The 13,959-nt window shown below is 41.5% G+C and overlaps 2 protein-coding genes across 2 annotated transcripts in view; one reads left to right on the forward strand and one right to left on the reverse strand.

The window, feature by feature from the left end:
- Positions 1–13,959, forward strand: part of PDE1C (phosphodiesterase 1C) — a 708,660-nt gene that overhangs the window by 6,648 nt on the left and 688,053 nt on the right. The window lies entirely within an intron of this gene.
- LOC143685167 (40-kDa huntingtin-associated protein-like) lies at positions 11,879–13,175 on the reverse strand. The gene has a single exon (XM_077162822.1). The coding sequence runs from the start codon at positions 13,163–13,165 to the stop codon at positions 12,044–12,046; it is 1,122 nt and encodes a 373-aa protein (XP_077018937.1). The 5' UTR covers positions 13,166–13,175; the 3' UTR covers positions 11,879–12,043.

Here is a 13,959-nt window from a genome sequence, read left to right on the forward strand (position 1 = left end):
AACTTGGGGAAGTTGAATTTCTCCCCACTCTCACCATTCCCTGAAGGGGGCTTGCAAATACTTTTCCAGTCACTGATCAAATCACTCTGGGATTCATCGGGGCATCACTCTGGACAAACCAACAAAATCTCATGTCCTACCTGAGATTCCAAGTACTTATGACATTCAATCAAACTATCTACATGAGTTATATTAGGAAATGCTCTAGTCAAAATATAAATTTTATAACAAATAAAGATTTTTTGCTTTAGTCTCACACATAAGGTGACATTTTAAAGTATTAATTATCATCTGTTTTCAGCACCCTGCAATAATGACATTCTTTTGTTCTTCCTCATGCCAAAACATTTTTAAAATTTGTACATTGTACATTTCACTATTATTATACACTCTAGGCATTCCTAGATTATACCATCTCGATCTTTACCATCTACCTTTCTTTCTGATTTCATTTATGTCCCCATCCCTCCTCCCTCTATCATTCTCACATGCAGCTTCATTCAGTGTTTTAACATAATTACATTACAGTTAGGTAGTATTGTGCTGTCCATTTCTGAGGTTTTATATTCAGTCCTGTTGCACAATCTGTATCCCTTCAGCTCCGATTACCCAATATCTCACCCTATTTCTATCTCCTGATGGTCTCTGTTACCAAGGAAATGTTCCAAGTTTATTCACTATTGTCAGTTCATATCAGTGAGACCATACAGTATTTATTCTTTTGTTTCTGGCTAATCACACTCAGCATAATGTCCTTAAGGTTCATTCATGTTGTTACATACTTCATAACTTTATTCTGTCTTACAGCTGCATAATATTCCATCTTATGTAAATGTTACAGTTTGTTTAGTCAACTGTCTGTTGATGGACATTTTGGCTGTTTCCATTTCTTGGTAATTGTTAATAATGCTGCTATAAACATTGGTGTGTAAATGTCCATTTGTGTCCTTGGCCTCGTGTCCTTTGAGTAGAGACAGCATATAGATAGGTCCTGTTTTTTAATCCATTCTGCCAGACTATGTCTTTTGATGGGAGAGTTTAATCCATTAACATTCAGTGTTATTACTGCATGGGTAGTACTTTCTTCTACTATTTTGCCTTCTGGATTTTATATGTCACATCTAATTTTTCTTCTTTTTTCCTTTTCTGATAGTCTTCCTTTCTACACTCTTCTCCACACCTCTCTCTCCTGTCCTTTCTTATCTGCCTCTATTGCTCCCTTTAGTATTTCTTGCAGAGCTGCTCTCTTAAAGGTCACAAATTCTCTCAGTGATTTTTTGTCTGAAAATGTTTTAATTTCTCCCTCATTTTTGAAGGACAACTTTGCTGGACATAGAATTCTTGGTTGGCAGTCCCTCTCTTTTAATAATTTAAATATATTATCCCACTGTCTTCTCGCCTCCATGGTTTCTGCTGAGAGATCTGCGCATAGTCTTATTGGGCTTCCCTTGTATGTGATGGATTGCTTTTCTCTTGCTGCTTTCAAGATCTTCTCTTTCTCCCCGACCCCCGACATTCTGATTATTAAATGTCTTGGAGTATGTCCATTTGGATCCATTCTCTTTGGGGTACGCTGCACTTCTGGACCTGTAATTTTAAGTCTTTCATAAGAGTTGGGAGATTTTCAGTGATAATTTCCTCCATTAGTTTTTCTCCTCCTTTTCCCTTCTCCTCCCTCTGGGACACCCACAACACGTATATTCGTGCGCTTCATATTGTCTTTCAATTCCCTGAGTCCCCGCTCATATTTTTCCATTTTTTTCCCTATAGTTTCCATTTCTTGTCGGATTTCAGATGTTCCACCCTCCAGTTTTGAAATCCTATGTTCTGTCTCTCAAAATCTACCATTGTAGGTTTCCATTGTTTTTTTCATCTCTTCTACTGTGTCTTTCATTCCCGTAAGTTTTGTGATTTGTTTTTTCAGACTTTCCGTTTCTTCTTTTTGTTCTTTCCTTGCTTTCTTTATATCCTTCCTTAGTTCATTGATTTGGTTTTTGATGAGGGTTTCCATGTCTGTTCGTACATTCTGAATTAATTGTTTCAGCTCCTGTATGTCATTTGAATTGTTGGTTTGTTCCTTTGACTGGGCCATATCTTCAATTTTCCTAGTGTGATTTGTTTTTTTTTGCTGGTGTCTAGGCATTTAATTACCTTAATTAGTTTATTCTGGAGATTGCTTTCACTTCTTTTATCTAGGGTTTTCTTGCTGGATGAATTTGTTGTCTATCTGTTCTTTGACATTCTGTTCAGCTTTATCTGGACCTTTAGCTTAAGTTTTGTTTAACAGAGGAGAATTTTTCAGTTCTTGTTTTCTTGTTTCTTGCCCTGCTTGTGTGGTGCCTTCTCCCCCACCACACTTAGAAGGGTCTACTTAGATATTATATACCCCAGCCAGATTTTCCCAGACCAAACTGGCCTCCTATCAGGAGGAAAGAGTCACCTGCGTCGGTTTTCCCTGAGGGTGAGCCCCAGCAGGTTGAAAGACTTTTCTGTGAAGTCTCTGGACTCTGCCCTTCTTATCCTGCCCTGTGTGGGGTTTGTCTGACTGCAGGTCCCACCAGCATAAGATGATGCGGTACCTTTAACTTTGGCAGACTCTCCCTGCTGGGGGCATGGTGGAGACAGAGGAGAGGTTGTAGGCTGGTTTTAATGGTTTCAAATTACCAAGCCCTGGTGTCTGAATTCCTTGAGGGAGGGATTCCACCTGAGTTGGGCTCCACCCCTCCCCCAGGGAAGGCACAGGCTCCAGACAAGCTCCCAAAAGAGCTCACTTCTGCCTATGCCTGGGGCAGTTGCAGCCCGAAAAGTCCTGCTGCTGTATCCAGAGGCAGCCAAGCCTCTGTAGATACACAGCCACAAAAACCTCTGTTTCCTTCTTTTCTTTTTTACCTCTTTTTCTGTCAGTCCTGCCCCATTGGTGCCGGGGCAAAAACGAGCAACCTCCACTTTGATCAGGTTCACCCAAGCTGGGGGCCTATTTTTAGTAGTCAGAATTTGTTAATTAGTTCCACAATTGGCGTTTGATTGTGCCCAGTCCCTGCTGCTGGTAAAGTCCTTTCCTTTCCCCTCTGGGAATTGACCTGTGGGGGAGGGGCGCTGGCCACCGCAGCTTTGGGAACTCGCGGTTTGGGGGTGGTGCTCGCAGCCGGTCTAGCTGGTCCAGACTGGGGTACGCTGTGTGTCTGGCCACCGTGGCCCCAGGAGCTGTTCTTTACTGCCTCTGGTCATTTAGTAGTTGTTCTGGAGGACGAACTAAAATGCGCACGTTGTTAAGCCGCCATCCTGACCCGGAAGTCCTATAATTATTTCTTTAAAAAAAGAGTGGTATTTGAGCTTAAACCTTTGAAGTATGGTGGGTTTAAATGGCTGGAATTACAGATGAAGCTCAATGTTATCATCTGTAAAGATGAGGTGAGTTGTCTCTACCTGGTCTTTTGCTGGACTAGGTTGGATTTTTTCCAGATGTACGGGTAAAATAGTGTATATTTTATGAATCTCAGGAGCAGGCTGGGTATGTTGCAATCTAAAACTTGTACTTTATAAGCCAAACTGAATGTACATGTAAACATGTACAATGTATGTATATACATATGCTTATTTGTGCATCAAAACATGCGTAAATATACGTATGGGATAGTAGGATGGGTACAGATATTAAGGCACAAAGAGGTTAAGTAACTTATCACACAGTTAGTAAATGACAGAGCCAGAATTTATACCCAGCTAGGTAGTCTGGCTCTAAAATATGTTCTTATCTGCTTCTCTGCTACTTGTCTTAAATGCTGCATGTTTATTTTTTATTTTTTAATCCTTTAGATTATTAGTAAGTAAAGTTCTTTGAAAGTTTTATCTTGTCCCACCTATGGTGAAGGGAATCAAAGTATAGTGTTTTTGTCCTGGGAAGGTATATGTCAGAGACCTAAGGGGGAAACAGTCACCTTGGATATTACTGTGGTAGCAATTAGAGGTAATTTACTTTAAGAAGAAAATAAAACTTGGGATGTAGAGTCAGGGCAATTTGGCCAGCTGCCTTGCTCATGTAATTTTAAACACTTTGAATTCTCTAGAGAAACAAAACCAATAGGATATATCTATATATAGCTTTATCTATCTATCTATCTATCTATCTATCTATCTATCTATCTATCTATCTATCTATCTATCTATCTATCTATCTATCATCTATCTAAAGAGATTTATTTTTAAGGACTTGGCTCATAAGATGTGAAAGCTGACAAGTCTGAAATCTGTAGGGGAGCTGGGAAGCTGGAAACTCAGAGTGGATATTGTAATCTTGAGGCAAAATTTCTTCTTTTCTGGAAAACCTCAGTTTTTGCTCTTAGGCCTTCAACTGATTGGATGAGGCCGATCTGGTTATCCAGGGTACTCTTCTTTACTTATAGTCCACTGATTGCCAATGCTAGTTGCATCTATAACATATCTTCAGAGCAACATCTAGACTAATGATTGACCAAATAACTGGACACAACCAAGTTGCCACATAAAATAAACCATCACAGTTCCTACTCCTCTCTCATCATGTTATGAAGATTCTGTGTTAAAGCCCAAGTTAAGTACCTGGAATATATTAAGCATGAGTGTTTCGTATCTTTATCTGTTTGTTTTCAATGTGTTGAGGCCCCACTCAATAGCTGAAAGGAGGGAACAGCTTAATCCATTTTCTATGCAAGGATACCTCACAATAAACAATAAAGCAAACAGAAAAAACCCTTCCATTGCTATCTATTGTTTAGTAATCTGCAGTAGATCATCTCAGTTTCTTAGCTTTGTGTTAGACATTCCATTGGATGGGGAGAGACTTTGATATTATTGGTCAAAGTGATTTTAGGTCAACACTCTGTGTATTAAAATCACTGAATTCTTTCAATTTTCAGTTACTGTCCTTTTTTTTTGAACTACGGTTTTAACATTTGGAAAAAGGTGCCCTGAAAGTTTTTAAAATGCAATCATTAGTCATTCTTCAAATGGTGGTGTTAGAGCATCCTCTTGCTGATTTTCATTGGTTGCTTCCTGGTTTCTATCTAAATTCTCTGTGATTCCTGGTCAAGTTACCGCATCTGTCTCCAGCTGGGTCCTCTCAGATGTTAGGATCAGTGGTTCACAAGCTTTGGTGTTTCTCAGAATCACCTGGAGAAAGCACACAGAGACCCAGGCCTGTTAGTGTAGGACAGGTACTGGATAGGCCCTTGGTTACTATAACCAAGTTTCCCAGGTGGTTCTGTTGCCACCAAAGTGTGCATCGCAATCTCCTAGAAGCTTGCTAAAACATAGATTCTTGGTCCCTACCTCCAGAGTTTCTGATGAATATATCGTGTGTGTGATCTGAGAATTTGCATTTCTAACAAGTTTCCAAATGCTGCGGATCCTCTTGGTTAGGGAACCCACTTTGCAAATTCCTGATCTATGTATAGAAATCACTGAGGAGGGGCACTAATCTCAGGTGTATTATGTTTGACATTATTGAGTTCTTGATTTGGGATTTTGACATTCTATAGGGAGGGTGATTCTGGATTCAGAGTAGCTTTTGTTTCCTGGATCTCTCTTCTTTACCTCCCCAGCCTCTTAGCAACTATTCTTTTTGCCAATTTCTAACATGTCAAGATAATTATGATCCTTTACCACTATGATTTTCATTTGGGATAATTATTTTTTTTGGAAACTTTTAGCTGAATAAAAAGGACTGATTAATGTGAAAATTAATCATTTTTAGGTCAGTGGGTGGGTTTGTGGAGCAGTGAATGTGAAGTGCCTTAGTGTTCAACATTCACAGCATCTACTAATGTTTGTTGCTGTTCCGAGTTCATTTAAACATACTCAAGCGAACTTTAAGAGGTTAGGGTGGTGACAGGGAATATGATGAGAACAGACACGTAAGAGGTGGGTGCTGGTCCTCCGTGGATGTGGCATCACCTCCAGGAACTATTGAACTACTGCCTCCTTGTCCCCCAGCCACGTTGTTTCCCTTATGCAGGCAAACCAGGGTCCCAGTGACTTTTCAAAGCTGAAAAGTCTCTGAGCTACTTTCTTATGATTCTTTTTTCCTTGTTGGGAGTAGAATCATTGCTTTTAAAATTTGTCTGAGGACCAAATAAATTTATTGAACTTTTTGGCCCTGAACTACGTTTATTTCCTCTGAGTGGTGTATTTGCTCCTGTTGGGTAGAAGGCTTAGTGAAGAGAAGCTTCATATCTGTACTATGCTTTATAATTAGAAAACTCCTATAGGGTCTCTTTACCCTTTGGTCAAGATGGTTTTCTGAGGTAATGAAACAGATGGCCTTTTTGTTTCCATCTGATACATTTTAAATTTATTATTGATGATATGCTTTATCCTAGATCACTTGTAGTTATCCTAGACCACTTTCAGGTGGTCCATTGTTAATTCTTCCAGGCAGTCTGGTGCCAGGGAAGGGGGCTCTGGAATCTGGACCTTTAGATCCTGGATACTTCCTGGCTACTTATCTGGAAAACAAAATGATATTGACCTGATGAAAATAAGGTAATTTTTGCAAGACACCTTTAGCACAAGTCTTGGGGCAAGGTTGTCATTTAGTAAATATCGTTTACATTTACAGATAAATGAACAGACTAGAGATGTAGGTGGCTTTCCTACATGCAGTGAATAGGCAAAGCTAGGATATAAATCTTTTGATTTCTAGTTCAGTTTCCTTCCTACGACATCAGGATGATTCTTCAGTGGAAATAAAACAATAAGTGGAGTGAGGAAAGTATGGAAAAGAAAGGGAGTGGGATCAGAGAGACACTAAAGGCAGAAAGGGAAGTACACACAAAAACATAGTTCCTTCAATGGGGTGGTATGGCGTCAGAGATGTAGATTGCTTGCTCTTGGGATATGGACACAGAGCCCTCATACTGGTGTCATCTCTGGTGTTACGATTTACTCAAACTGTTGAATACGTCGGAGGGGTGTGCACGTGTGTGTCCGTGCAAATGCACATTGGCTTTAATCTGCTCCTTAAAGGCAGGTCATTAACAGTCCCCACATCAGAAGGACAGTAGTGTGTTCCTACATTTTCCACCTGTTCCTCCAACTGCTCCCACTACGTTGTATTTAATTGCATTAAAAGTTTTAAAATCAATGTAAGGGTAATTAGTAATCAGTTTTCATAGGTCAAAGTAAGTGGTATTTAAGGTATGTCGATTGGCTAGGAATATTGTCAGGTCCTTCTGCCTGGGCAAGAGCCGTAAGATTCAGCGAGTCCTGGGGTCCATATCTGCCCAAGTGGCAGCCTGTGCTCTGGACTCTGATTGGGCTCTGTGGTTTGCCTCTTAGCAGTGACTTTTTCTCTCTTACTGTTAAATTTTTTTATTGATATATAATATATATTCATAATACCATGTAATCATCCAAAGTGTACACTCGGTTGTTCACAATATTATCATATACCTGTGCATGTATCATCACAATCAACTTGTTTTTTAAAAACGTGTATACAAAACAATAAATTTCAAAGCACATCACAACAATTAGTTGTAGAGCAAATTTCAGAGTTAGGTATTGGTTACAATTCCACAATTCTAGGTTTTTATTTCTAGCTGCTCTAAGGTACTGGAGACTAAAAGAAATGTCAATATAATGATTCAGCACTCATACTCATTTGTTAAACCCTTCTTAGCAGAGGATTTTGAGGCTTGGTTCTACCTGGATGGCAGCTGGGTTCTCCAGATATTTCGTTTCACCCATGTGCAAGGTGCCTGGAAGTGTTGTCTCCCATGTAAGCAGAAAAAGGGAGAGAACCATAAATGTTGGGAGCACTAGGGATGTTTACCACATTTAGAATAGATTTTCCTTGTTTTACTGCTAATGGAACAGGCATAGAGCTAGTAAGTAGCAAAGCTGGGACTCAAATCTAAAATGGAGTTGGAGACCTGATAAATCTAGTACAATTTGGACTCTAGTTAATTCAATTGTGTGGTATATACCACAGCAATATTTCTCAAAGCGCACCCAGAAACCCCTACTTTGGAATTACTTGGTGTTCTAGTTAAAATGCATTCTCCCAGGCCCCCTTAGACTTACTGAAACAAATTTATGACAATGAAGCCCAGACATCTGCATTTTTACACACCACACACCCCTGGGTAAATCTGAACACTTTAAATTTGAAAGTCACTTCTTGTGGTGTTCATAGTATTTTTTTGAGAGCTCAGCGGCTTGCTCAGGGAAATAGACTGAGACAGAACTGGGGTCAAGTGAGATCATGGATGTTCAAGAACTTTGAAGTCGTATACACATATCTGACATTGAATTGATTTTCATGGAGCCACTGCGATCAGGAAAATGGACTCTCATCGGGGTGCCACATCTGCATCAGCTGGAGCTAATGAACAAATACACACAAAACTGATATGGGCTCTATTCAAATTTGACCTTCCTAGATGTCTCCTCCACTTTAAAATTCCTGAACCTGAGTAAAAGAAATTAAATATATATATATTTATATAATAACTATATAACTTTATATAATAACTATATAACTTTATATAATAACTGTAGCAAGTTATTGACTTTAGCTTATCACACACCTGAATATAAGTGTCAGGTCATCCCCACGCACCTTGGAGGCTTTATCCCAGAGAGAGGGAGGGAGGCAGGTTCTGGGAGGGTTCTCTGCTATGTTAGGTCGAGTACTCAATTATTCCTTCCTGCTAGGCCCAGGCATCTATTACATATCAGTGCCTGTGAGCCTGCATATATGTGAGTTCCTGATAAAGGCCAAGTCTCTCATCGCAAGCCCATTAGGTCTTATCACATCTGAAGGCTGCCCAGGAGGCGGCAGGCATAAGCTGGGGTACAGGGGGTGCCAAGGGGTTTTGGCACAGCCTGCCTCCTCCACCATGTGAGGCCCTCTGGGCTGCTGAGGAATGGGTAGGGGCTGGGCTGGGCCAAGTTTAGCTCTCTGGCTCCCCTCTCCCCACCCCACTTCAGAATTCTTATTTCCTTCCCTAAGAACCAGTCCCTGCTCAACTCTGGGAAAACGTTCATCAGGGATTTTCACGCACCACATGGCCTCGGAGATGACTTGCTCAAATCAGTGAACATGAGTTTTTGCTTTTTTCCGCTGTCATGTTTTCCACAGCTTTGCTAATCACCCAGGGAGAAGGAAAGGAACATCTTCTTGTTCCCCCGCTCCTCTCTAGCCTCTAGCTTTTTGTTTTGTTATCCGTCCTGGGGTAGGGTCTGGCATGGGGTAGTAAGCGGGTTAGGTAAGTAGAGGCTGCAGACCCCTTACCTACAACCTATTATAATACTTCTATAGCTGTCTCATAGTGAAATGACCCTAAATAAAAGGTAATTCCCCTTTTTCACTTTGAGAAGATTCTTCAAAAACCATGAATATATAGATTTGGAAGGAATCATAAAAAATCAAATGCTTGCTTTTAATATATACTCTATTGATTTTTTATACCCATTAAAAAATCTCAAGCTGTATGTAATACATTAATGTAGAATGTATTTTTCTACTCTTACATTCCATTATTCAATCTTTTTGCATGCATTTTAGGATCATTGTCTTCATTAAAGCCGTTTTTAGTATTATCTGTTTTCCTTCTCTTATCTCTTGTAACTAATTTAGTTGGTATAAAGAAAGTGATTGGTTTTAAAATTTTGCTTTATAGATTTCATACTTCGCTGTCTAACTGGATTTTCCTATTATCTGTAGGTCTTTTTGGTTGATTTTATTGAGTTTTCCAGAGCTATAACTATATCATAGTAATAGTTTTATGTTGCTACTTCCATTTTTTATGCCTCTCATTTCTTTTTCTTGTCCAATTATTTTCATAATTACATTTGTATTGCCTCCAGGACAAGGTTTAATGGTTATGGTGAGAGTGAGTCTTCCTGTTTCAGACTTTTTTGGAATGTCTCTGGTATTTCCATACATAAATCTCTATGTGTATATGTGTATATATAAATATACATGGAAAATATTCTGTATTAAGGAATATATATATTTTGCTAGGATATATGTGTGTTTGTGTATATATATATATGGAATTCTTGAAAGATTCCCATTTTTTTAGCTTTAAAAAATCATGAATAGGTATTGAAGTTTAAGTGTCTTTTCAGACTCTAAAGGATCAAATGACTTTTCTCCTTTTATCATAAATATGAATAATTGATAGATTTTCTAATGTTGAACCATCTCTGCATTCCTAGAGTAAACTTTTCTTGGATATGATACATTATGGGTTTAATATGCTGTTGCATTTTGTTGTCTAATATTTTATTTAGGATTTTTGAATCAATATTCTTAAGTGAGATTCCTCTTTCACTTTTATTGTGTGAAATATTTAACATGTTTTGATATCAATATAATACTCTCTTTATAAAAATTAACTTAAAAGTTTCCCTTGTCTTTCTATATAGACCCTGGACAACTTTAAATATCATTGATGTTACCTGGTTTTTAAAAGTTTGTGTACTTCTACCTGGAAACCCTTAGGTGTGATGCTTTTATGGGGGATAGCTTTTTGACAACTTACTCTCTTTCTTCCCCAGAAATTGGTCCACTTAAGATTCTTCTTGGAAATTATTTGTTTCATTTAGAGTTTAAAATGTATTGTTCAGAGTTAAGTAGTCTCTTACGACTTTTTAAATTGCATTTAATGTTTAAACAGGTTGGCTGGAGCTCCCTTACAATAGGGGATGTGTGCAATTCTCCTAGTCAATTCTCCTTACTTTCCAATTCTAGATTCTTTTTATTGTCCATTTCTTCTCTCTGCATGTTGTTGCTCCACTGCAGATTCTTTGGCTACTGCCCTGATTCCGTCATTCTCCAAAGTACCACCAACCCAAGTTTTTCTGTGTAGCAGAGTCTACAGAAGTTTGAGGGTAGATAACATTGAGCTCAGCACAGCAAACAACTTTAAATTGCATATTAAACTCCTGAATTCTCTTCTTCAGTAGTTTCTTTTTTTTTTTTTTTTTGTTTTGAGAACAAGGTTTTATTTTGAGTAGTTATCACTCTCAAAACTGTAAAATAAAGTATACAAACAGCTAAATTTGGACAAAAAAACCCACAAAACCTTAGAAATGTAGTGTTTCAAACTGGGAACAAGGTGAACATCCTACTTTTGGTGAACAAGGGTACTGCTTTGCCTAATCACACGCTACCAGTCACACTGATTTTACACACTTGAACTAAATAAAAGTTGCAGAAAGATCTCTGTTACAAATAAATGTCATCCAGATTACAGACAATTATGGGAATAAAATAGCACGGTGAATTCCAAAGCAAAAAGACACATTTGCGTTAGAACTATTGCACTGCAGCTATTAGAGGAAGAACTGCATCTTTCTCTCTGTAGAGTCTTTGCTTGGCATAGCACACATACCAAGTAGACTGTAAACTTCAAATGAATACATCTTGGAGTTGAAACAGAACTATCTGGTTCTGTTTTTGCCTATTGAAAAGTCCATAAAGATATTCACATTCTATTGAGGAGGCAAATTTAAACCACAAGAGTACCAGAATAATATTATGATGGATTTAGAGTTGTAACAGCAACAAAGTTGTAAGGAATAAAGTTATTTCTGTGAATACATGTAAGGGGAGAATGAAACAAAGGAGAAACTTGGTGATCGCAAAGACACAGAAATAGACTAAGAAATCAGAGTCGCGATAAAACCATATAGCCTAAGTAGTTAACAAAGTTATGCAAAGTAAAATACTCACTATAAAACAGAGACGGGTAGGGGTGGGCTGGGTGGAGAATGAAGAGGAACTGGATAAAAGGGATTCTCGTTTTTAGCTGCAAAGTTTTTTGAAAGAGCCATGTCCTCTACCTCCATTCTGTTCCAATTAAAAAAAAATTTTTTTCCCTCTCCTACTATTCTGGAAATAAGCATTTGGGATACGGGCCCTTACTCCTACGGCGACTCACAGGACTAACATAAATGTAGAATGGGGATACACGTCTTTTATTTTCCCCCAACAGCAAAGGTGCATGCATGAGGTTTGATAACAGGAAAAAAGTTATTTGGTTAATGTGACTGATCAGATCCCCTGTCCAGAAGGGGAGATGGTTTCTTGCAGAATGAGGTGAAGGAGGTGGTTCTGCTCAGCACTCAATAGCGGCCACATCTCCACCTGCAGCGACTTGATGGCTTCCGTGTCCTTTTCGTGCGTTGCCATGACTAGAGACTGGAGCAGCAGAAAGAGCTCCTCGGGAAGCTGGCCACTGCCCTCCTGCCCGTGGCTGTCAAAAGCCTCCCAGGAGTACTTCTCCAAGGTGTGGGCATGCTCGGGCAGCAGTTTGGCGGGCGGCGGTTGCAGGTGGAGCAGAAGCAGCACGCGCGACACCTCGCAGCGCACCAGCACGTCGGAGAAGGCGCCTAGCGCCACGGAGGTAGGCGCTACGGTAGCGGCATTCGGAGCCAGCAGGGACGGCAGCGAGGGCGCCGCACCTGGTGCGGGCTGCGGTCCTGGAGGCTGTAGCGGCGGCGGCGCTGGGGGCGGCGCCACCGGGTGGTAGCCGTGCTCCCGCACGAGGCGCTGCATGTGCGTAAAGACCGCCAAGGCCCCGTTGTAGTCGCGGGCCAGCAGCTGGCAGGAGGCAGCGTCGCCGAGCGCCTGCAGCGCGGCTAGAGGCAGCTGGGGCAACTGGAGCTGGGCGGCTCGCTGGAAGTGTCCGGCGGCGGCGGCGGCCGGCTGGCCCAAGTCGCGCAGGGCGGCGGCGAGCTCGAGACAGAGGGCGGCGGCGGCGGCCGGCTGGCCCAGCTCGAGGTGCAGGCGCACGGCGGCGCCCAAGGCGCTGGCGGCGGCCTGCAGCGGCTCCCCGTACGCAGCGGGGCAGGCCAGGCGCTGGCGCGCATCGCGCTCCTGAAGCAGGAAGAGGCGGGCGGCCTCGGTGAGGGCCAGCGCTTCCCCGGGCCCATGGAACAGCGCCTGCTGACAGCGCGCCACCGCCAGCTGGCACCAGGCCGCATACGGGAGGCACTCCTGGGCGCGAAGCTCGCGGCCCAGCTGTCCGAACTGCTCCGCGGCCTCCGCCACGTTCGGCTTTCTCAGGAAGCGCTTCTTCAGCTTGTTCGACACCAGCCGGTACCGAGCCAGGAAATCCCTGGCATCGGGGCCCAGACCTGCACCGCCACCCAGGCCGACCCCGGCAGCCGCCATCTTCAGCGCCTGGGCGCCCTTCAGTAGTTTCTTGACCTGCATCCTGCTATTTTGCTGTTTTCTCTTTGCTACCTAGTATCATCTTCCCCATCCCTCAAAATTCCTCTTAATTTATTGTGGAGAATTTTAGGCTTACTCCTCCTTCAGGCCATATCTTGGAGCTTATCTTTTCACAATGAAACACAGTAATAATGGTGCCCTGGGATGATGCGTAATTCAGGCATAATACTATTGGCAATATCCCCCCTCCCCAATTGTCTGTTTGTTTGTTTTGCATGGGCAGGCACTGGAAATCGAACCCGGGTCTCCAGCATGGCAGGCGAGAATTCTGCCACCGAGCCACTGTCACACCACCTGATTTTTAATTCCAGTTATCTGTGGGAGTGAGAGAGGTGATGGGGTGAGAAAGTGACTCCTCTGAGATTAGTTGGGAACTTCTCAGTTTAATGTAAAAAGTTGTGACTCTCCTCAGGACACAGTCTTTGTCTTCCAGGGAGGGGAGGACACTGCTTTGCCAACCTCAGCTGTCCTGGCTCTTCCCTCCCTCTTCCTGCCCAGGTTACTCTCACCCTGTGTCTTATAATGGAAGGGCATGACTTTCTCTGTCCAGCCAAGAAAAAACAAACAGCTCCAAAGAGCACCCCCCCCCCTCCCTAATGCATGCCCATTATATAGTGACTGGAAACCTTTCTAAAAATATTGCTTTTCATTACCCTTGCAATAATGCAACCCCAGCATTTTGCGCAATTGCATTTTTGGATTTCAGCTTTTGCATTACAAAGGAGTTTTATTAC

Source organism: Tamandua tetradactyla, chromosome 1 (assembly GCF_023851605.1).
Source record: "Tamandua tetradactyla isolate mTamTet1 chromosome 1, mTamTet1.pri, whole genome shotgun sequence".
NCBI lineage: Eukaryota > Metazoa > Chordata > Mammalia > Pilosa > Myrmecophagidae > Tamandua > Tamandua tetradactyla.

What these genes read in the sequence shown, in the direction of transcription:
- LOC143685167 (XM_077162822.1), bottom strand. Translation starts at nt 13,165, where the DNA reads ATGGCGGCTGCCGGGGTCGGCCTGGGTGGCGGTGCAGGTCTGGGCCCC.